The 23,309-nt window shown below is 40.5% G+C and overlaps 1 protein-coding gene across 1 annotated transcript in view; it reads right to left on the bottom strand.

Annotated features, from left to right (window-relative positions):
• The window catches only part of SEMA3A (semaphorin 3A), a 207,545-nt gene that overhangs the window by 69,292 nt on the left and 114,944 nt on the right, over positions 1–23,309 (bottom strand). The window contains exons 5-6 of the mRNA XM_073328643.2: positions 13,174–13,267; positions 4,639–4,758 (exon numbers count right to left, since the gene is read on the bottom strand). Of these exons, the coding sequence (XP_073184744.1) occupies positions 4,639–4,758; positions 13,174–13,267 (214 nt within the window). The remainder of the gene's footprint in view (positions 1–4,638; positions 4,759–13,173; positions 13,268–23,309) is intronic.

Here is a 23,309-nt window from a genome sequence, read left to right as displayed (position 1 = left end):
TAAAAAAGGAAAGTGTGCTTCTTTGTCTCTCTCTAGTGCTAGCCCACATAAGAGAATATCAATCTACTACTGCTTTTTAATGGACATAGTCCTTGGGCTCAAGCAGCAGATGTGCAGGCTTCAAACTATAACAAATTGGCTTACATGTGTGTGTGGTGAAATCAGTGTTCACCAACATTTACCAATAGATGTCTAATCTTTCCAAGCCCAGTTATATCTAGATTAATAAATATATCACACTTGTCCCAAGTAGTATTCAACCCTGGCTTGTGAAATAATGCTAACCATGTTTTACCCCAATTCAGCTGCACCACTTGTGGGAGGTTTGCATGAAAGTGGGAGGTAGGGAAGGTATTTAAGAACATTCAGGGTAAGGGAGGTATGCAGAAGTGGGAGTGGTACGGAGAAATGCTGCATATGTGGAGAGAGAGAGGAGTTAGTGTGGCTAACCAAAGAAGACGCATAGAGTCAAATACAGTAGACAATCAGCACATTCAAGTCTCAGCAGAAGTTGGAAAGGAAAAATAGTTCACTTCTAAATGTCTTCACACATTTCATATGACCTTTTTAGAAAAGAAAATACCTGAAATATTTAGAATCTTGTCTTTCTGATTCCATACACCACACTACACAGTGAGATATGCTAATATGCAAAGATATTTGCACATCGCCAGCACTGAGGCATCTTGTAATCTGTCATAAAGGGAAACTGTGTACAATGATGGCTATAAAGCACTGCACAAATGTCATAAGAGGATCAAGTCCATGTTTCCTGTCTCAGAGCCTGTGAAATGTAAGAGGGCATTTTCTTTTTTACTGAACACTCGCTCAGCTTCTATAATACTCAGCTGTTTATGGAACCGTAAAGTAAAGATTATCAAGGACAATGTCTCCAGGGGACTATGCATAGCTACTATCCCACTTTAAATATTAAACCGCAGAAAGGATTCTAAAATAACATCACGGGGCTGGTTTAAACCCTCAGAAAGGAAGGAAATTCCAAGTTAAGACTGGAAATCCAGCCTGACATTCTGCCTTTAACTCAAACTGTTATCAGGAGGGTGTATCAGGCTTGCATTGCCTTGCTTTCATGGGTGAAAAACAGATGCATAATGCTCCTTTAATGTCCCTTTTGTGGTTTAATTTCCTTTCAAGCTGTCTGTAGCCCAACTCCTAATATTTTCTCTTAAAATACACATTTATGGACTATTCATTTTTCAAATCTGATTTTTTAACTTTAAAGATGTAAGGTTGGAGCCCCTGTGCTCAGGTCAGAACCAGGGAGGGTGCAGGGAAAATTGGCTCTAAGCCATCTTTCCACTCCCCTAATCCCCCGCCCAAACAGAGGCTTTAGTCCATCTCTGTGTTGCTTAGCATTTGCTTCAGCATACTGCACTGCAACTTCCCCCCTCCTCTCTCTCCCCCCCTCCGCCCCCACTTCCAGCCATGCCTTCAGCCCATCCAGGAATTCCCCTATGCCAGGGGACGGGAGTGGGTGGTATAGAGCTACATATGCTGTTTTTAGATCACCCAAGAATTCCCACTTCATCAGGGAAATCACAGGTGCTGGCTTTTCCCTTTGCCCAGCAGTGTTCAACCCCCACTCAGCCCCAGGCCCTGCCCCCACTCCACTCCTTCCCCCAAGCTCCCACTCCTGCCCTGCCTCTTCCGTCCCCCTCCCCCAAGTGCGCCCCGTCCCCGATCGTCCCCACCAGCGCCTCCTGCCCGTTGCGGAAGAGCTGCTCACATCAGGTGGGTGGCGCTAGAAGGGAGGGGGAGGAGTTGAGCGGCAGGGCCGCTGGTGGGTGGGAGGTGCTGTGGGGGAGGGGGAGGGAGGCTGGCTGCCAGTGGGTGCTAAGCACCTGCTAATTTTTTTTCATCCGTGCTCCAACCCTGAAGCACCCCCGGAGTCGAAGCATATGAGGGAAATCCCCAGCTAGGACATCCCTCCGTCCCCTTTGTACTGAGGAAGCAGGACATAGTAGATGGAGCCAGGATCACACCCTCTAATCTATGCTCAAAATACCACCTTTCTGTCACTAATTTCAGATGTTCCCAAACTATCGCAAGTGACTGGTTGGCCCAAGAGATAGGGTGTCTTTCAGTTGTGGTTTGGTAGTTAGAATCAGGGCCTTGTGTGTAATGACAAAATCATTATAATTGAACATATCTTTTTAATGGTCTTGGGATAACTCCAATAGAGCTACCCACAACATAAGAAACTGGCACTTGGCTGATATTCCCTTATTGGAAGTCTCAGCAGAGGCCACAGTTTCCAGAAGAGGGTGATGGGAAGGAATGGGAAAGCTTGCACTTCTAGTGTATATAGAGCTCTGTGTATATAGAACATATCTCATCCTTCAACGCTGGCATAGTTCATTAGAAAGGTATTCATTTAAAAAAAATCTGAAACCAGGAAATTTATTTTGTAATTACACATTAAAAAAAGGCAAATAGAAAAAGAAAAACCGAAGGAGCAGTATGTCTGTATAGTTTCAGCCCCAGATGATTATTTTTGGACTTCTCTATTGGTCACAGAGAATTCAGTGGAAATGCAGCCAGGACCTCATTAATGAGAATGTACTGGAAAAAGTTCTATAGCCTTTAATAGGGAGTAATAATTCTCTAATCGAATTCTTAAACCAACCTTTCGCAGGAATCTAACTCTAGTAAATCGCACAGGATCAATCTCTAATCCCTTATATAGGTTTTTGAGAACTATTTCTCATCTTAGTAAATTCAACAGGACTTTGCCGGGCAGGAATGCAGTTTAAGGACTGTAATTAAATCCCAAACTCATGTCTATTCTGTACAAGGTTGAAATTGTCCCCAGTTTTGCGCTAGTTCAAGAATATTTCATTTCAGAGGGGTCAGGGTGTGCAAGCTCTTTGTGTGCGCTCTTATACTTCTCTCCATCTTCAGCACAAAGCAGTTCTGGTTTCCACACCCTCTCAGATGTTAACTCAGTGCTAATTTGGGAAAAGCAGTTTTCACATTCAGCACTGAGAGACTAATAACTGAATCCAGAAAGGAATGACACATTTTCAGCAATGAAGTGCAGGGGATGCGGACAATGGCTGTGCTTTCCCACTGCATAAATCCTCCTGACTCAGCTGTCATTGTGTGAATCTACTGCACAAAAGCAGCTTTTACTGGGCTTTATTTCACCAAGGCCATCACAATGGTTCTGTGCTATTCTTAGTATTAATCTACCCCACAGAAAGATACTCTCCTGGCAGAATCTATCTATATAGATCAGTGACAAACTCTCACTTCCACTTCAATGTTCCCGGAAGTCCAGATATCGTGTCTGTCATCAGAACAACAAGAAATCAATGAGCAATATTTCTGGGCTATCAGGCAACAACTGCCTGCAAAAGCAATACCCAGTTGACACAAACCTGTTCTCTCTGTCACCCATGGGAGTTTTGCCACTGATTTCAATGGGAGCAGAATCAGATCCAATGTGTTTATCATTATTATTATACCTATGTTATCTGTTGTACATTAACTAATATGCTTTTCCATTAAAGGACATGTTTCAAAAGACAGCTTCCCTTTTGCACTTGCAAAATTTGCATCTGTATTTTTGCACTTGCACTGAATTGTGGATGCAAATGAGGGTTACCTGACCCTCACGGTAGGTGCAAACATTTGAACCCATTTTTGAGATTCAGAAATAGGAATGCAAATACAAATTGGATCTACAGAAAGAAAGGCTGTCAGCCCTTTACAAAAATTAGCTTTAAGTCTTTTAAATATCAATACGAGGTTGTCCAGAGTGTCTTCAATTACTTTAAACAAGCTATTGGAACCAGTTAGCTTTTTAAAACTGAGAATGCATGAATATGTGAATGCATGAATATGTCAGTGCACCTATCCAATTCCCACTGGAGTTAGTGGAAACTGACTTCACTTGGAATTGGATCAGGCCTTTATTTGCATGTGCAAATGCTTTGATAACACATGTAATTGTGGTGTTTGCACTGGCAGATGAGCATTTCTGAGTCTATCTGGTTAACTGCACCTAGTAACTGAAGTTACTCTGCCCTGTGAAAATAGCAAATATTCCAGTAATGGAGGCAAGCTCTAGGGCACCCAGGGCTCCTTTGACACTCCAAAATATTGGGAGCTATGGCATGTTTGAGGGCTCCTGTTATCTAATTTTCCTTCCCCTCTTTCTCCTCCTGGAGAGTCAGGAGGGCTAATGTCAGAACTGCACCTCAGAGATGACCCAGTTGCATTATGAACTGGCCTGTAGAGGGTGCAATTCCAGTTAACATTCTCTCTCGCATCTGTGCTGAGACTTCCCTGCAGGTACTTCCTCAGGCCTAGAAGTCCTGTTTAACATACATGTACAGCAGTTTGCTCCTGCCACATGATACTGCTTTAGCTGCTGCCTCTGGATATGGTTTAAATTTAATCACACTCCACAAATCTCAATATAATTAAAAACCAAAAAGCGCTCCTTTATAAATCACTCTTGATTAGGTTAACTGGTTTAAGACAAAATTCTGCTCCATATCAAGGAGAGGTAAACATGTCATGGGTGTTACTGGAAAGGAACTGTTTGTGGTATGCTAGACTTTGAAAGCTACATGAACATAACACTGGAAAAAAATGTACGTCTCTCCATACCATTCAGCCAGCGGGAATCATGCTGCTCTGTCCTGATCGGATGATGGTGCCCCAGAGTTCGGAAAATGGCAAAATCTCTACCCATGAAGTCTGCTGCTGTCCCAGAGTACAGTTCTCCATCTGTGGAATGATATAACTGTAAACATTCTGTCAAGAAGTGAACAAATATTGCTATCTGTTACACTATTCCCAAATCATTCAGTGATCATGAGTCAGGCACCAAAAATCATGAGATTGGCTTAAAAGTTGTGAGGTTTTAAAATATAACCAGTGGTGGTACTCTTTATTTGCCCTCTGGGTTCTGAGCCTTTAGGATGCACTGGGGTCACATTTTCAGGATTTGTTCTGCAACCATAAGGGCTAGAAACTTAGGAGTTATTTTTTAAAATTAAAGCTGAGTTTCTCACATAATCACTTGCCTCTAGGAGCTGGGGCATTACTAAATATTGTAATACTTGTGATAAAATAGCAAGAGTTAGCAACCTTGCTTTTATAAACTAACCAATTTATTTGAGCATAGGCTTTCGTGAGCTACAGCTCACTTCATCGGATGCATTCAGTGGAAAATACAGTGAGGAGATTTATATACACACAGAAAATGAGCTGTAACTCATGAAAGCTTATGCTCAAATAAATTGGTTAGTCTCTAAGGTGCCACTAGTACTCCTTTTCTTTTTGCGAATACAGACTTAACACGGCTGCTACTCTGAAACCTTGTTTTTATGTTATATTGATGGGCTATAGGGACCAAGCCACATAGGTCATATCATAGTGAAACTTTATTCCTCCTGTTGCAGATGTCTGCATATAGTTCCAGCTGTTATAGCCTAGTGTTAATCTTGACATCTTTCTGATACATGTCTGTGGTTGTCTTTTCAGTGCCTGCTAAAGCAGCCACTTGAAGACATTAGATCCTGATTCTCAAGAATGTCAGCGATTTACACCTTACTTTGCACTGCTGCAAATGGTTACAGAAGGTGTCAGGCTGTGGAGAATCAGGCCCATTGGTTCCCAGTTCAGAAAGTTGCTGAATTCTTTCCTTTAATTGTTTACATGTGAATACTTTCTCATATCAGATTTTAATGATAATTTTTTTGGAAGCACTTTCATGAGCATCCTCCTCTGCTTGGGGAATTTTTTTCCTTTCTGTGAACTTTCTGCTTGCAAGACTGTCACTCAGTGAAACACATTTCTCTCAGCATAGGTAGTAGGGAAGGAGGATAAACCTTTCTGTGGCATCCCAGCCCATAAAAGTAGATAGGTGGTCAAGTCTGAAATCAAACTCACATAATAACATAGACCCACAAATGCCACTTCTGATTCAACCAGAAAGGTTACCAGGCACAAAGAATGACGTGTTCCCAATTCAAAAGACGAAGCTCAAATCTCACATTAGATCCTTGCATTGTGCCACTGTTCACAGTAGTCCTAGACCACTTGGTGAAGAGATGAATTCCAAGAAAAAGAATTAGATACACAATTCGAATTGTATCCACAAGCAGTTTCAAGGTGCCAGATATCGAGCCAAATGATGGTGTCAGTTTTGTTAGGAGTAAATGCAGTTATTCCATGGAGTTACTTTGCAGGATCAGGCCCTTATAATGCATCTATAAGCAGATCCAGCCTAGAGTTCCTTTGGAAATTAAAATAAAAGTATGTCATTCCTCTCAACCAATATTTTATTTGTCCATCTTAAAAGAGGAGTTAGACAGAAGGATAAAGCTGAGGATGAAGCAACAGGTTTTTAAAGCTCCAGTGACAGATTTTTCTGGTCAGGCTGAACCCCACCACAGCCTGATTTTCAAATACCCTTTTGGAAACAAGCATACGATTCTCATGCCAGTTTTAGATATTTCCATAGTGGGACAGCCATGTCCCAACATGACTATTGGATAACATTAGCGTCTTTCCCCTGAAACACTGACAGTATAAACTTGTCAATTGAAGCTACAATGACTGTGTACCATATGGTATTCATGAAAGTCAGGAAGGGTGAAAACATGATAGCAGAAAGGCATGGAATTAAATGAATTCACAGCAGAGATTATAAGCAAATAGACCAGTCGTGCCCAGCAGGAGGTATAATCAGAAGTGAAACAGAACAGCATATCATTAATTAACAATTTCTCATTCTTCTGTTTCATTTTCTACTTTTTTTTTCAAACAGGAGACAATCACTTAATTATAGTCCTTATTACGTACAGCATATACAGCTGAGATTTTAAAGAACAACAACCCCTTTTGGCTTGTGAAAAATGACTTTGATGCTCCTCTTAACCTTTCCTTAACCTTATCCTCATTTTCTTTTCATCCACTCCCAGGCAAGTCCGAATAAATCAATATAAATCAGCAAAACCAGTTTTTTATTTCTTAGCTGTCAACCGATGGGAAAGTCACTCAAGGAAAAAAAGGATTCCAAATTTAATAATAGACTATTACAATTAAGCAAATAGGTTAACAACTTATTAAGAGTTTTGTAATATTTTGCATTTTGGGGTCTCTCAGCACTTGAGGATCTCATTCAACACACGAAGAACTGTACAACTGTTGAGGTGCAGTCACCTCAGGAATGCAACATGGCTTCCAGGTTTGTGCCAGCTCACCACATGACAATTTAACATTATTGTGGTCTGATCTGATCTGATGGAGATTGTCTTTGCCAGTGGTCATAGGTGGGGTGGGAATCTCACCAACAAGAAGCTGAAGGACACATTTTACGTAGAGTTCTGAACTGGGCTAGAACTTAGCTTTTGGACGTCGAAAGGCAAGTTTTTGCTTTCTATTACAGCTACCTCTAAAGTAGGGGTGGGTAAGTATGTTTCAAGGGAATAACTATTTGACCCTTGGCCTACAACTTGAACTGATTCACTGAGATATGCAAGAGTTCTGACAGGGTTCAGTCCAGTGCCAATTGAAGTCAATGGACATTAGATGAGGCCCTTATCGTGGATAAGGGTGAGAGATTGGGATTTCATGGGTAAGGATTGCTGGACTGAGCCCATTGTGTTTTAAAAATCATTTCTAATTTTTTTTTGTATATCTCTGTGTCTCCTTGTTCCAGTTAGGATTAACTGCACAGTACTGCAGGAAGGGGTGTTCTTACTCTATTTCCAGTTCAACCAGGAGCAAGAAGTACCAGGAATCTCACAAGAGGGGTGAGGCTCTTTGTGTGCAATTTTTTCAGATTCAGGATGACCCCAAATGATTTCCCAGAACTTGAGTTTGAAATCTAAATCAAATTTTTGTCCCTTCTCTAGGTATAAGTATTGGGTGTTTATGCATCCCTTCACTTTGGAACCTCGTGAGAATCACTCATGGCTACTATAAATTTAAAAGGATTTCTCATGCCATTGCTAAGCCCTCCGACCTCTCATTAATGCCTAAATTGACAGTATTTTCACTAGCAACTTTAAAAAATATTGGAATTTACAGTTCAAAAAATTTACAATAATTCCTGAAGCTGAAAAAACCCAAATTGTCAGTTTTCATTTATGTCCAGGCAGCATAAAGAAATGGATACCGCTCCCTATACAGAGCAAATACATCATTTTCTTTCATCAGCATGCAGAGAGCTGTGTAAGGAGGAAGGTGTTGTGAAAACAAATCTCTTTGGCCAAAAGGACTGGTGTTGACACATGTACACAAACAGATATATTGTATATTAACTTTCCAAACACAAAGGTGACCATTAAAGTGCACAACCACTCGGTTTCTCATTGTAAATCTTTTGGACGGAACAGTTTTTCCTGATCCATTGAACTTTAAGAACAATTTCCAGATTTTCTTAGATACCAAGATTTCTGAAATTAAACAATGTTCATGTATCTTTTGTACTTTTTTGTCTTCAGCTCTTAAGGATAAAAGAGTTGCTTAGTTCTTGTTTTAGATTACTGAATTTTGAGGTTCTTGTTTTAAGGTCATGATCAATTTTAGATGTCCACGGATGAAGATAAAACTAATGCTGGAATGGGCAGGTTACTGCAACCGGTTGGAAAGAGTTCCCTAATGAAAACTGGTACCAAATGGTCAGAGGATGCCCTCAGACTATTAAGGCTAACACAGTGTTAGCAGCAGCACCCTGATCACTGATGTTGCTGAAGCATGCAGAAAGCTGCAGGCTCACTGGTGAGCAATTAAATAGTTTTTGTTGGGGGATTATGAGCACCTGGGTGGTAATTACTGGGCTTACGGTGTAAATTGGGAAGATACAAGTAGAAGGAAAGAGAAGTAAAGTGGGGCTCAGCAGGTGAGGTGTGCTGATGAGGGAGGGTGTGTGGCAAATATGTCTGTGTTATGTTCTGTGTGTAGAAATGTGGAGGAATAAAAGATACAAGTGGTGAAAGGAAAACAGCTTTTTGTTTGGTACCAGGAACAGGCTGGACAGTGCAGCACACCGGGCAATGTTGGATGCACCCTGTGACACTGGGACACTAAACGATGGCCTGACTCTGCTCCCACTGAATTCAATGGCAAAACTTCCATGGACTTCAATGGGAGCAGTTAAGCCAAATATGAAGAGATTTTGAAAATCCCAGATGGGATTTTCAGAGGAACTTAATGATTCCAATACTATTGATAGTCAGTGCAACTGGATTGTCTAACTCCTTGACACTTCTTTGAAAATCCCTAAAGCCTAAGTGTCTCAGACTAATTCGTTAGCTAACAATCTTCTCTCAGAATCGTAGAATAGTAGGACTGCAAGGGACCTTGAGAGGTCATCTAGTTCAGTCCCCTGCACTCAAAGCAGGTCTAAGTATTATCTAGACCATCCCTGACAGGTGTTTGTCTAACCTGCTCTTGCAACTTTCATAGTTGAAACCAACCCTACCTTTCCCTTTTTCTCCTGTCCTACAACAGATGAAAGCAGTGCCTTGGGAGTAGATATTCCTAACACTTTCATGTATTAACATGCTCACATGCGGGTTGTTTAGTTAGCAACATATAGCTAGGAAATGATGACTAAAGAATGGCTTGGATTCTTGAAGGCATGTTCACAACTGGCATCTACTCAGAGCAGAGTAGCAATAGCTACCTTTAATAAACATTAAAAAATAATGAATAATGTTTGCACGTGGGTGGAATGAGAAACTTATTTTAAAAATATACCAAAACAATTTAATAATGATGAAATATTTCTTTAAAACATGATTGAATTTTATCCGGAAACCCTTTTTATACACATAAATGTTTCTTTCAGATGAGACAAAAATGGAAAACCCTGAATACTAATTGCTATTAAATATTGTAGGGCACTTTTTGCATATTAATCTTGGTGTCCTGCTGAAATTCCAACTTGGGCAATCACATTCTACTCACTTAAAATTTGCCCTGTCATTTCTGAATCGAGAATTTATTCTTTGCCTTCACTCTTAAAAAAGTCACTGTTTAGGGTTGCTGGTAGTATAGAAGCTATGTTACACCTCAGAGGTGGCTGCATTTTAGTGATGGTTGAGTGATCATTTTAAATATTCACAGAAACAAACATGTGAGTATGTGTGGGTGCAAATTGCAATCCCTGGCCTTGAAGAAGGCAGCTGCAGCAAAGGAGATCATTCACTTCTAGGAAAAGGCAGGAGAAAGTACAGCTATCTCCTTCCAAAGGGCTTTACTATGGCAGTGGTCCACAAATTGTGAGCTGCGCTCCCCGAGGGGAGTGCAGAGGAATGTTCAGGTGTATGTGGCAGGGCACGGGCCACCGCCCCATGGGGGGCAGGGAATGAGTGTCATGCAGCCCTGCTCTGCTCCCCAGCCACAGCCGCAGATCTGGCCCCAGCCTCAGGCCCCGGCTGCTGCCCCACTGCAGACCCCACTCCCAGCTCCTGACTCCTGGCCCCGACCACAGCTTTACTTCTGGCTCTGGCTCTCTACTGCATTTCCTGTGGGGTGTGGACAGGTTCCATTATGGGTAAGGGGGACTGCGACAGAAAAAGTTTTGGGAGAACTGTACTGTGGGGAAGCAGTTGTGGCTCAATAGCTCATCTCCCAGCCAGCCTGGCTCCACCCTCTTCTGGGTCAATTCCACCCATTTGGAATGCTGTATCAGCTGCCTCAGAGATCATGTAGGTGCAGAGGGGGCTGTGCTTCCCACCAGATCAACTTTCTACCGGAGGGCCACTGGCAGAGTAAGCCATTGGAAACCAGTGAGTATATCTGGCCCCCACTTCGTAATGTACTTAGGGAACTTTTTAGTAAAATGTCCTACATAATTGTAGCATTATAATGTAGCACATAACACAATGTGGCAATAAGGAAACCAATAAGAAGTCTTAGAGAGGCAAAAATTGTCCTGTGGTTTAAAAAAAGGGAAAAAAAATCAATCTGCCTGATTTTCAAGAGCACAAGTAAGCACACAGATCTACTTGAAGCCTGAGTCAAAACCTAACAAGGTGCTCAGGATAATGATCTATAGTGGGGAAATAAATATTTAAGACAGAGGAAAAAAATACTGAGGCAGCAAAAATGTGACTAACCTGGCAAAGGCAAAGGTTTGTTAAAAACATTGAAAGCAAAGCCAAAGGAAATAAAATAATCATATTTGTGCAGGACCGGGTAAAAAAGGGAATGTGAAAGGTTAGACTCTCGACTTTGTGTGGTTGCATACTGTGTGTATCACGTAATACCGGCTTGTCATCATCCCTCTTCTTTATTGAATATTGAAGTAAATAGTCAAGTCAATCCCGGGGAGCAGCTCCATCACAAATTAAAGTTGCTCCAGGCATTAATTTATGCACCAGCCTTTTAGGCACATGGTTCTTTCCTTTTCGTTTGGAGTAAGTACAGGGTGCAAGTTGGAGCAAGGTATGTGCTTCTTTCTTGTTTACAAAACTGTGTGGCCCCAGGGCAGCTCATCACCTGTGATCATTAGGGCTACTTCTGGACTATGTATTCTTGCTGTCTTTTATGAGCAAATGCAATGTAAATTGAGCATGAATGTTGATTGGGTAAAGACCTACAATTACCAATGTTTGAGAAGTAACAGAGAATATAACTCACGCTAGACTAGTTTTTATCTTAGGGAGGGTTTTGGGGGGACACAGAACAGTGAACTTTTGAAAGCCCATTGATGCCTCCTTGAGATCTTGAGTTATAGCTACTAATCTTGACCCACAAAGTCATATATCAAGGACAAAGCCTCTGTAGCAAAACCCATGAAATTTTAACTGCTCAGGTAAGGGGAAAGGGGAAAAAATGCCTTTTTATTTCCTTCTCACACAACATTAACACAAGGTAAGAAAAAGGAGAAGGAAAAATTAGTCATTAAAATAAAAAGGGAGGCTAGATTTTCAATGCAATGTAGAGGATTTTGACACACATCTTCCATTAATTTAGCCACTCCTGATTTAATAATAGTTAATTCAATGAAAGATGTGTGTCTAAATCTCTTAGCCTGCTTTGCAAAACTCAGCCAGAAAATCTAAACAGGATCAATGACGCAATAGTAACTTAGGGCCAGATTTTGAAAAGGTATTTAGGCACCTAACTCTGGTTGAAATCAGTGACATCACTTAAATACCTTTAAAACTCTGGTCCTTAAACCCTGATCCTGCAACTGAAAGTGAGTGGACACCCTCACCCCAGTGTCTTCTTAGGGCCATCAACAACCTCAGTGAGGCTCTGTGTGGGTGTGTTCAAAACTGGGACATAAACAGTATGTCCTAATGGGCAGAGCAGGTGTCAGGACAGGGTATGGAAGTAGAGGCCAGAGATGGAGTCAGCTGCCAAGTGCCAAGCAAAGGGTTGAGCCAGAGTCAGTCAGAAGTTAGAGCCAAGGGTCAGAGCCAGGACTGGTAGCCGATGGTCAGGATCAAGGTGAAATGGCAGGAACAAGAGAGAGGCAAGGATCAGGCATGGAGCAGGAGCAAGGGGGAAGCTAGGAGTGAGGAGCAGCTCAGGAACCAGGAACAGAGTTGGATCAGGATTGCAGGAGGCAAGCAAGAGCAGGGTCTGATGTGGCAGAATCCGTTGTTCAGACAGACCAGCTGGCTCGTTGCTGGCTCAAGTAGAAGGAGTAAGCCAATCAGATGGCTGCGGGCCATGGATGCTCCGAGGGAATGTCCTGTGGGGTTTAACCTTCCAGGTTTAGCGAGGTGCTACTTCACCCTTCTCCCTTGGTGCTGATGAGTGAGAGTCAGCACTCCAGGGACTCCACAACCCATGATTCTAGACCTGCTCCCTAGCCCCTATAGACAGTCAGCTGTAGGATCAGGGTCTTAGGGTTTGTATGTGTAAATTCCCGAGTATCCCTTGTTCCCACTGACTTCAGCTGAAATTAAGAGAGTGCCATTTCAATGGGGAAACAAACAAAACAGCTGATATTTGAGGCATCTTTTATATAGTCACCTTATTTTCAAAACACTTGGATAAGCCATCTGCCAAATAATCAGCCTGGAATTATTTTAACATAGAACCCTCACCTCCAAAACAACAACAAAAACCCCACAACCATTGTGAAATAGTGTGAAAGGGAAAATGTAGCAAACTTGTATTTCTCTATAGAGAAAGTAGGTCTCATTCATTATACACCACCGCACGTACCTATTAAAAGAGAAGCTGTCAGCAATTTGGGGTCATAGGGGCTTTTCCCTCGTCCATTTTCAAAATGCGAATCCTCCAGTTTAAAAATGTTGTCCTGTTGAGGAAAAGAAAAAGCAATACAATTATGTGACAAAAGGACACTAATACTGAGTCTGATTCAATACAGTGTTGCATCCAAGATAGCTACAGAGGGCCAGATCCTCAGCTGGGGCAAATTGGCATATCACCAGGGAGGTTAGTGAAGCTACACCTACCTGCAGCAGCTAAGAATCTGGCCCAGACAGTCTGTCTTACAACTAGAATGACATTGCTGAACATCAGTCAAAACTCATTCAGACAACTCCTGAGCTCTAGTCTAATACTCATATGTTTCTAATAACTTTGCATTGCTTTCAGTGGGAGTTTGCCTGAATAAGGATTGAATAAAGATCTTGATGTTTGGACTTTGTATCTGGAATTAAAAAAGGTGAAGCATGTTTCATTGACCACGATACCCACATTTCCCAAGGAGAAATCTTGGCATAAATGGCAGTGTTGCATCCTCCTCTAGCTAACTTGGGCTTTTAAAGACCGGCATTTCCCTTATCCCCAGACGCAGTTCATTCACATTATTAGTAGTCATTTCTTTCAGTACTTTTCAATGCATTGCTTTTTAGTTCTGTGAGCTGGGGGAACAGCATGATGAGATATAAACTAGATCAAATAAAACCTCCGCCAACGCTAAACAAATCCAGTCCAATAAATACAAAACAATGGGATTTCAGTACATCCAATTATTTTTCATTGGCTCAGGGCCATATCTGCCAATCAAAATAAGCACAATGTTTCTAGTTTTTGCAGTGTGGGTAAAATCCACATCTCCCATGAAAAGCCAGAATATATGCTGGGGACACATTTCCTTTTCACCTCTACATGCCATGGACTATAGTTACAGATGCAGTTTGCTGTAACCCCTTTTTTCCCTTCCTCTCCCACTGGATTATAGTCAGAGGTCCCATTGTGTTAGGTGCTGTACAGATGCATACAAAGAAACAGTCCCGTATCTCAGGCCTAACGCAATATTAATAGTTTAAAGCAACTAAGGCACATGATATTTTTCTTCCAATATCGTAACAACCTGCCTTCATATTTTCTCTCATCTTCCTTTTCTCATCCCCTTCATTCACATCTTGGCATTTACCTAGTCACCTCCTGTAAGGACTCTATGTTTTCCCTTATGCTATCTCCCTATATCTGAGTACCCTCTTTGATCTCCTGCATCATGGCATCACTCTCTTCTCCTTCAACCTCTCCTTTTTTGTTTAGTCTTCAAACTATGATCTTCATTCCACCACTCTGACTCTATTTCCTGACTTTGTCCCTCAAATCACAAATTGTAGCATATTAACTTACAAAAAATGAAAACTTGATCTGAACTTTAGCTGCACACCCCAAATCTACTTCTTGCATAATAAATTAAAGGAATAAGCAGATGACATTATAAGTACTGGACAATAGTAACAGAAAGTGGCACTAATGCTATAAGCCATTTTTAATATAAATGTTATTATCAGTACACATTTCCTTGGGATTCTTTCATTAATGCAGATAATTGCTCAACCTGTACCCCAATGGATACATGATAATGTTACAAAGTTAGTGTCATGACAGTTTTAATATCATCCCAAGGTAATCCAGTGTGCCATTATGAGACAAATAAGAAACAGATGTGGAAATTATTCAATGGATGAAGGCCCTGATTTGAGACTCCATTGTAGCAGTTTGATGACACTGTGGTTCCATTAACAATGGTTTATGACTTGCATAAAGGAGTGGAAAATCTGGCCAACAGAATATACAGATGATATATCCTGCTCTTGGCTTTTGGGGAATAACCCCTTTGAAATAAGAGGAAAAATAGAGAAATCCCACAGTGTTTTCATATTTCAGTTTAAATACTATGTAAAGATGTTAATTAAGTTCTCAAATTTATCAGCAAGTAATAATAATAATAATAATAATAATAATAATAAATGTATAATTGTTAGGTGACCCATTAATGTATCATTATTAGTTTGAGGGTCTCTGGAAGCATGCTTTCCTGGAAGCATAACCTATTACAAGTAGGGCAACTTGCCCAAATACATTTAAGTGCAGAAGTCATAGTAAAACCTCACCCCTTAGAATACAAACAAGCAGTAAACAGAGTAAATTATTAAGAAGATCTTGCACTCACTCAGAAATAAGAGTAAGAAGCAATAAAGAAGGATTTAGGTCCAAATTCTGCTCTCAGAGGAGCTCAGCAACAGGAGATTGGGATCTCCACACATACATCTGAGGGCAGAATTTAGTCCTTAAAGCTTCTATAAAAATGTGCACTTGATCATTTTCAAGAGTGCTGGACATAGATCCAAAATGGAAACTCAAATAATAAATAAAGGCAAGAAGCTTTTAGCGAGACAGTATGCAAACTATTTGCCCTTGGAAAAGTGCTTGAACATATAATTGGAAACCTCCTGGGCTTTATAATTTGAATGCAAAGCATCACATTTTAGTGAATCAGCCTATCCATAAATAGCAAGAAGTACATAGTGGGCTCACAAATTGCTCACTGTTTCAAAATTGTTTCAAGTCTATTATATAATCAAAGACTGGCATTCATGAAAAAGCATGCTGGTAGTAAGATGAAATTTTGTACAAGGGCAAATAAAAATCAGATAGATTTCAAAGAAAGATTATTGTAACAAAATGACCTAAGGACCTGATTCTCATTTACAGTAAAACTGCTCCCTTGGCTCTGCCAGAGCAAAGAGACCTAAAAATGGAGGGAAATGTAATGTATTCCCACTTTAAGGCCCCTTCATATCCTTAGTGTAAATGAAATTCTGGTCCCAATATACTGAATATACAATAGTTTCACTTATTCACTGTGGGAATTATAAAAGTCTTTAGGTTTGGTTTCCTGTAGATGTTCCCATGTAATTCAAGTCAACCCTAATGTAAACGAGGGAAGAAGGATAATCCTGGAGGTAAAGCCTGAGAGACAGAAGGTGCAGAGCTTAGTTCTATTTTCCCATTGACTTAAGCTGAATCAGGATTGGGCCCTTGGCGTCTATTCCTGATTTTGCCACAGATTTTGAGTATGTCACTTAGGCCAAACTTTTCTAAAGTGGGTTCATACAGCTAGGTACTTAGAGTCAAATTTTCAAAGGTATTTAGGTATCTAACGATGCAGATAAGAGCTTAATAACTCCCGTTAATTTAAACAGGCCTTAGGTGGCTAACCTGCTTAGGTACTTTTGAAAATCCCACCTACCTGCATCTTTAGGTGGCTAAATAGCTTTGAAAATCTGGTTCTTAGGCTTTGGTAGAATTTGGGCAACTAAATCCATTAGGCTCCTTTGAAAATCCCAGTCATAATTCAGGCCCCAATTTTTAGGCTCTGTTGATTTAAATGGGAACTGTGGTTGCTCATCACCTCTAAAACTCAGGCCACTTTTACTTGGGGCTGATCTTTAGAGACCCAATTTTGAAAAGTTTGACTTTAATTTCTCGGTGGCTCAGATTCACCTGGTTAGCCTCAAAATACTCCTCTAGTACCCAAGGTTGTTTAGAGTCTGAATGATTTAATAGTTATAAAGGATGCAATTCAAATGAGTTCTTCACAAACAGTTGCCTTTATTTATTTGCTATTCATTTTTTCTGGTGTGTGATTGGTCATCTAAGTCACATGGTATGCTTCTGTTCCCTGATCAGGTGAAAAAGCTGTTAAAACAGTTTGTCAATGTCAATTACCAAATACTCTTGTTCACACATAAATATCTCTGTTTGCATGGTAATATTGATGTTTTTAGGAAGAACAGGCACTCCCCAAATCTCTGTGCAACATAAGTGAATAAAGAGGGACACAAGCATGATCAAACTGAACAACTGTTTGAAATAAGAATAAATGTTTGTGAACATTTGTTTTTTGCAATATTTGTACAGAATAGTTGTAGGGTCAGTATGCAAACCTCATTCACTCTACCTGTTCTATAACTCTGCCTAAATCCTGACTGTATTAAAGACAAGAAGAAGAACTTGTTTTAAATAAATGAAATGACCATGGAACCCCCAAAGAATTTCATTATACTATTTTCTCTGTACAAGATGACCTAGCAAAAGTAGCGTGATCAGAAAAAAAGCACAACATGAATGTCATGTTAACCTTGATTGATTAGTAAAGACACCAAAAAATCCCATCTCAGTGGCATACCAGACATTAGATACCATCAAGAATATTGAACAATTCTCAGGGACGCTGAGATTTAGAATCCCTTTGTATAGCAACATTCTGGGGTGTCAAGTGTAATATATCACCTACATCACTGTCTGGCTCAAACAGGATGACCTCTGGAAACATAAGTGCTATACAATGATTGTCTGTTCTAGCTGAGCTATTAAGGAGACAGCATATGTAAGCAATAAGAAACACACTCCTAAAACCGATACATACAATTGAACTATACAACTTAAAAGTCTCAGTTCTTTAAGTGGTTCCCTCCCTGGTCTCCTTATTTTCCATAATAAATTTAGAACAGGAATAATGGATTCCAATTGCTTTAGCAGATTCTACTACTATGTTAAATAAATTATTGGGCCATACTTTATTACAGGATTGTGCTAGTTTTCTATAGTTATTTTTAGCAATCAAGACCACTGCTTTCCCCCTTTGTCTTCTGGATTTCCTGTATGTTATTAGACTGTGGTGAGGTCAGGCATCAGAGGAAATAACAGCAGTGTTAACTCCTAGACCCAGTGTTTTATGAATTACTGAACGTCAGTGATGTCATGGTAATAAATCTTGCCCCGTCTCAGTCTTGTCCCATTGTAAATAAATGAAATTAACAAAAGTGTTGTTATATGCAAGAGACTTTCTGATGAGAAAGAAAATGGTAGCTCTGGGGGAATGTTTGTAAAATTCGCTTCTATAATTAGGGTTTTGGCAGTTGTTCTGGGGAATTTTCACATCTGATTTGGGTGTTGAATGTATCCTGGACACGTGTACACACGCGCACACACACACACGCGGTGATCAAACATTTGTATAGCAATATGTAGACAGGGATTAAGTGGAGTTGGCATATGGCAAAGATTTTCAAATGTGGCTAGTGATTTTGCATGTCTCATCTTGAGATCCCTTGGAAGGCACTGATTTTCAGAAAATTCGTAGTACCCTCTGAAACCAGCCCCTCCTACAGCATGCCTAACTGAACACTTTAAAACTGAGGCACCCAAAATCATTAGCCATATGTCTCCATTATGTTTAGCCTGTCTGCTTCATTCCTATTTTTAAATTACCTGGTATAAAGAAGAAAATTCTGAACTACCAACAAAACGGAGGCCCAATTAAATCAACAGCTTGACTGCTTTCCTGAATCAGGGTCTAAGTGGGTAATAAAATGATCAACAGAGGTCCAGAAGACACATTGTAAAGAGTTCCCCTCAAAGTAAGTTGCAGGATAGGGCTCTGTGGAGGTGCAGGACAGGCCACTGATTTCACAATACCACAACTCTAATAAGCAGGAAATCCCAGTAGGAATTGTGATTGCTGTTCCATCCCATGAGTCTGATGCACCACCCCTGTGAGGGGGTGGCATTTGAATCCTTGTGGTCTATCTTTGTTTTTGAGATGAATTCCATGCACCACAGCCCCTGCTTAGTTTACTCAGATTTTGTGTGGGGAGGTTGAAATTTACCTTTGCAGAAAGTGCTTTATCTTTGAATACACTTTAATAAAACTGCACTGTGTGTAGCGTTGGGCAATTACAGAGCTCGATCCATCTATGCTTAAGTCAATGCAAGGATTTCTTGTTAGACTGGGCCCTGAAACATGATTCTTGGATTTTAATCCCAGCTCTACCACTCATGTCCTGTGTGACCTTGGGCAAGTCTTTTAATCATTTTTGTCTCAGTGTCATCATCTGCAAAATGGGGATAATAGTACCTACTTCACTCAAATGGCCATTGAGAGAGTCAACTATCTGAGAGGGCTGGAATGCAAGATACCATGTGGAAGATTATCACAATTTTAACTCTGACAATTTTGCAATGATAGTTTATCTTCAGTCTTCATTCCCTACAGTGATTTGTCATATGAAACCACCCAGTCGTACCATGGTCTAATTTTACCTTTCTTTATAATGAAAGAAATATGTCCCCAACACATTAAAAGCTGATATTGCATAAGAGAAAAATACCTTTGAAATGATTAATTCTATTGTGTGCATGGAGACGAAAGTAATGTAGACATAATTATAACCTCTCTCTGTCACAAGTTACAATTACCCCTCACAGCAGTATTTTTAAGAACAATGTAGTTTTCTAGTACAGGTTGGATTTTCTTGCAATAACAAACATAAAGAATGTGGGTTTTTTTCCCTCAGTGAAACCAAAATGTTAAGGACACAGAAACTGATGTATTTTAGTATACCTGATTCAATGTTATTCCAAAAACAAAGTTCACATTAAAAGACAACTTTTCTGTTCAGGATCTCACCTGGCTTTCCATTATTCTTGACTCTCCCATACAGAAAAGGTCATTGAGGCTGGCAAAACTAGGTAGTGCACTTTCTCTACATATTTATATCTATATACACACACACACACACACATATATATGTAAAACAATCCACAGCATCAGTGGCTCAGATCAGTATCAAGCCAGATTATTTCCTTTGCTGATGTGTAAAGATGCCATATTTTAGAAGTGGAAAAACTTTTTTGATCAGGGCCCTGTGAGCCCTCATTTCAGCTAGGCAAAGCATGATAGCTAAATCCAATTATTTTATTAAAAAGCTCTTCAACACGGAGATTGTTTTCTATTAAAGTCTATGGGTTTCTGAACTCTGTTACATCTGTATAGAACACAAATGATGTCACACTTACCAAATTCTACAGAACCTTTCTATAAGGGCAGCATGGAGTGGAGTGACCCATGGCTTCACTGCTCCATACCTAACTTTACCCATTGTGGGGTAGCCAGGGTCACTAGTTAGGCAAAAGAGGATCATCAATCCTTGTGCTCAGGAGAGCACAAGGACTTCAGTCATGGCTGGCTGCTATGCCAAGTGCCACACCATAAGATCCTTGTGTCCTTCCTCCCCTTGCATAGCTGTCCTGGTGCCAGGCATAGTCTGGCTCTACATTAGAGCCTGATCTCAAAGCCCTTTGAAGTCAACAGAAAGATTTCCATCAAATCCAGTGGGCTATGGATGAATCTCTTACCTAGCCCTTTGCCATGTTTATATATTAAGACAGGGTCTCTGCAACATCTGAAATTTACCCTTCTAAATGACCATGAATTAAAACAGTTATTCTTCCTCACCACCAATTTATGAGGCTTTAACTTATTGGCATGTCACTCCCAAACCTGCATCCGTGACAAAATGCTTCTGCTTTTTGTCGTCATTACATCTAACGGTAATGAACACAGGGGAAAAAACAGTATCTGTGTTATTCTGCACTGTATATATTTTTAAAATCTCACATTGAGATTTTAAAAACAGCCTCTGCCACAAATCCTTCTTATAATCTGTTGTCCATGAATAACAGTAGATTTAGACAAGCGGCCAAGGGAGTTGCATAAATGTAACTGAAGGAAGAGTTTGGTCTTCTGTGCATGCAACTAGCATGGGTATCTGAACAGTCCACTTGCTGTTAGCATAGTTCCATCTGAAATGCCACATAAAAGTCAGGGGATCATTCCAAAGTCCTTCTTCTCTTAGTTTTACAAAACTCTTATTTGTTAAGTATAAACTTACTGTTGGGTACAGTGACTAGTTTGATCCTATTCAGCAGGGAGCAAATTGTGCCATTTTATTTATTTATTCAAGTCTGTCTGGAACATCTGTGAGGTTATCCTGCTGAGGAGTCTGTCACCTTGGATGTAAACATGTCAACAGGATGAGGTGACTATCCTGTAAGAGGAACCTTCTGAACTCTGCTGTTATCCTTTCTTTACACTGAAACTTTGCTAACTTACAATTTGGAGATGGATAAGGATATCAATAAAGAGTAAGACACACATTTTGGGGAACACATTATCTATACACGTCTTTGACAATGAGAAAGGCCCTTCTAGTGCAGGGAAGAACATACTAAGAAATGCTGGAGCTCACATGTAATCAGGAGGTTAAAAGGGAGGCAAGGTTAGCTGGCCCCTTACTGCATATTCAGAGATCCAGGAGATGTACAGTGTGGGAATGAAACACATTTTCCCCTTTCTTTGTTTTTAATTGCAGATGTCAAAACTAACATTTACAACTGAAGTTTGAAAAATAAAACCCCAGCTGTCTTTCTGGCTCTAGGTGTGTTTGTACTAGCAGGGAAGTCAAGTTGCAGGGTTTGACATTTGTGCTTGCATCACTGGCTAAACATCTGTTCCAAAGCCAATAGAAGTCAATGGGAGTTTTTCCATTGATTACTATATGCTACGAATGGGGCCTGGAAAGACTGGAAGCATCATTGTACTCACATGCAGGAGGCAGTGAGACCTATTTGTTGAAGAACATCTGGTGTGCTGACCATTGAAACTCTCCTTGTAGCCTAGGTTGATGAACTCATCAACCCTCTCCACGATACTCGACTTCACCAGCACTGGGAGATCTGGTGTCTCTGCTCTGAGGTTCTGGACCTGGGTCTTCTTGTATGAGACATTCAACCCCATAGTGTAGGTGGTATCTTGGAAACCTTGGAGGTCACAGCTGAAATTCTCTGACTTCTCCACAAGCAAGGCAGCAGCACTGGCTTAGTCTTGGTTAGTGAACACTTCTTGACAATCATGATTCTAATGTGTGGAGCAGCATCTCCTAAAATCCATTCAATAGCTTGGCAGAATATTGGCAAGAAAGCATCACTGCTGCACACTTGAGGTTGTGTAGAAACACAGCAAAAGCCATGAACCAGTGCGCACTCTCGCACTGGTACTGAATATATCTTGCAGCTTCCTGCATGAAGTCACAAAAATGTATGAAAAAGCATAAAAAAAAATGGACACAAAAATGACTTTGCACTAAAACAAAGTTCAGGATCTCTCAAACTTGTGTACACCCGTATTGCTACACGGGTCAGAAACTTGGACCTTTTTTCAAGCAGATTTGGAGCAACTAGAGACATTCCATATACACCATCAGCACCAAATCATGAGCATAAAGTGGTTTGACCCTATGCAAAGTGTCATAATGTTGAAGAGATCTGGCTTTCTTTCAATCACTCATTATATTCAACAGTGGCGTTGCAAGCTCCTTGACTATGTCGCCAAAATGGACAAGAACAGCCCAGCCCACAGCGCTCTCACAGTCTCCAGTGATGTGAAAAGGGGTGCAAACCCTGTTCCTACCTAGCTGTGCCTGCAGTGCCATCCTATACGACTGTAGATTTACAGGATTCAGTCAGATCTGGGAACTTCACTACACGATGGCTGGAGTGACGCCATCAACCGTGATCCCTCTGGCTGGTGTAGCGGTCTTCAGTGTGATGATGATGATGATGTTGATGATTTTACTCACAGATGGATTGGATTAGACTTTCCCGGACATTATTTTTTAAAAAATTACACTTCTGTGTAAAAATGTTTTACCTCTGTTGATATAGGTAAAAACTCAGATTACTGAAATATACGACAGTAAAAAATCCTTCTCTTTACTTTTTCACTTTGGGCATTTAACAACACTTTGTACATAGTTGGCTTCATTTTTTCTCCTTAGTAGAAAGTTAGAGGCAATCCTGCAAGCACTCTACTCCAATACCCTATCTGGGAAATGTTTCAGAGGAACAGCCGTGTTAGTCTGTATTCGCAAAAAGAAAAGGAGTACTTGTGGCACCTTAGAGACTAACCAATTTATTTGAGCATGAGCTTTCGTGAGCTACAGCTCACTTCATCAGATGTTATCTGGGAAATGTTATCCTCATTTTTATAGATCAAGGAACTGAGATTACGTGACTTGCCTTATGTCACACAGGAAGTGTGAGGCAGAGCTAAGGTGTTATGCCGTATATCCCGAGTCCTAGTTTTGTGGCTTAACCACAATGCCATGTTTCCTTTTCAAATTTCTCTGAAGTAAATGACAACTCAATCCACTGGACACCTCTGAAGAGGCATCTGGCACCTGTACTGC

This window comes from Lepidochelys kempii, chromosome 1 (genome assembly GCF_965140285.1).
Source record: "Lepidochelys kempii isolate rLepKem1 chromosome 1, rLepKem1.hap1, whole genome shotgun sequence".
Classification (NCBI taxonomy): Eukaryota; Metazoa; Chordata; order Testudines; family Cheloniidae; genus Lepidochelys; species Lepidochelys kempii.
Note: the sequence above shows the minus strand (reverse complement) of the source record. Positions and strands in the feature narration are given on the sequence as shown.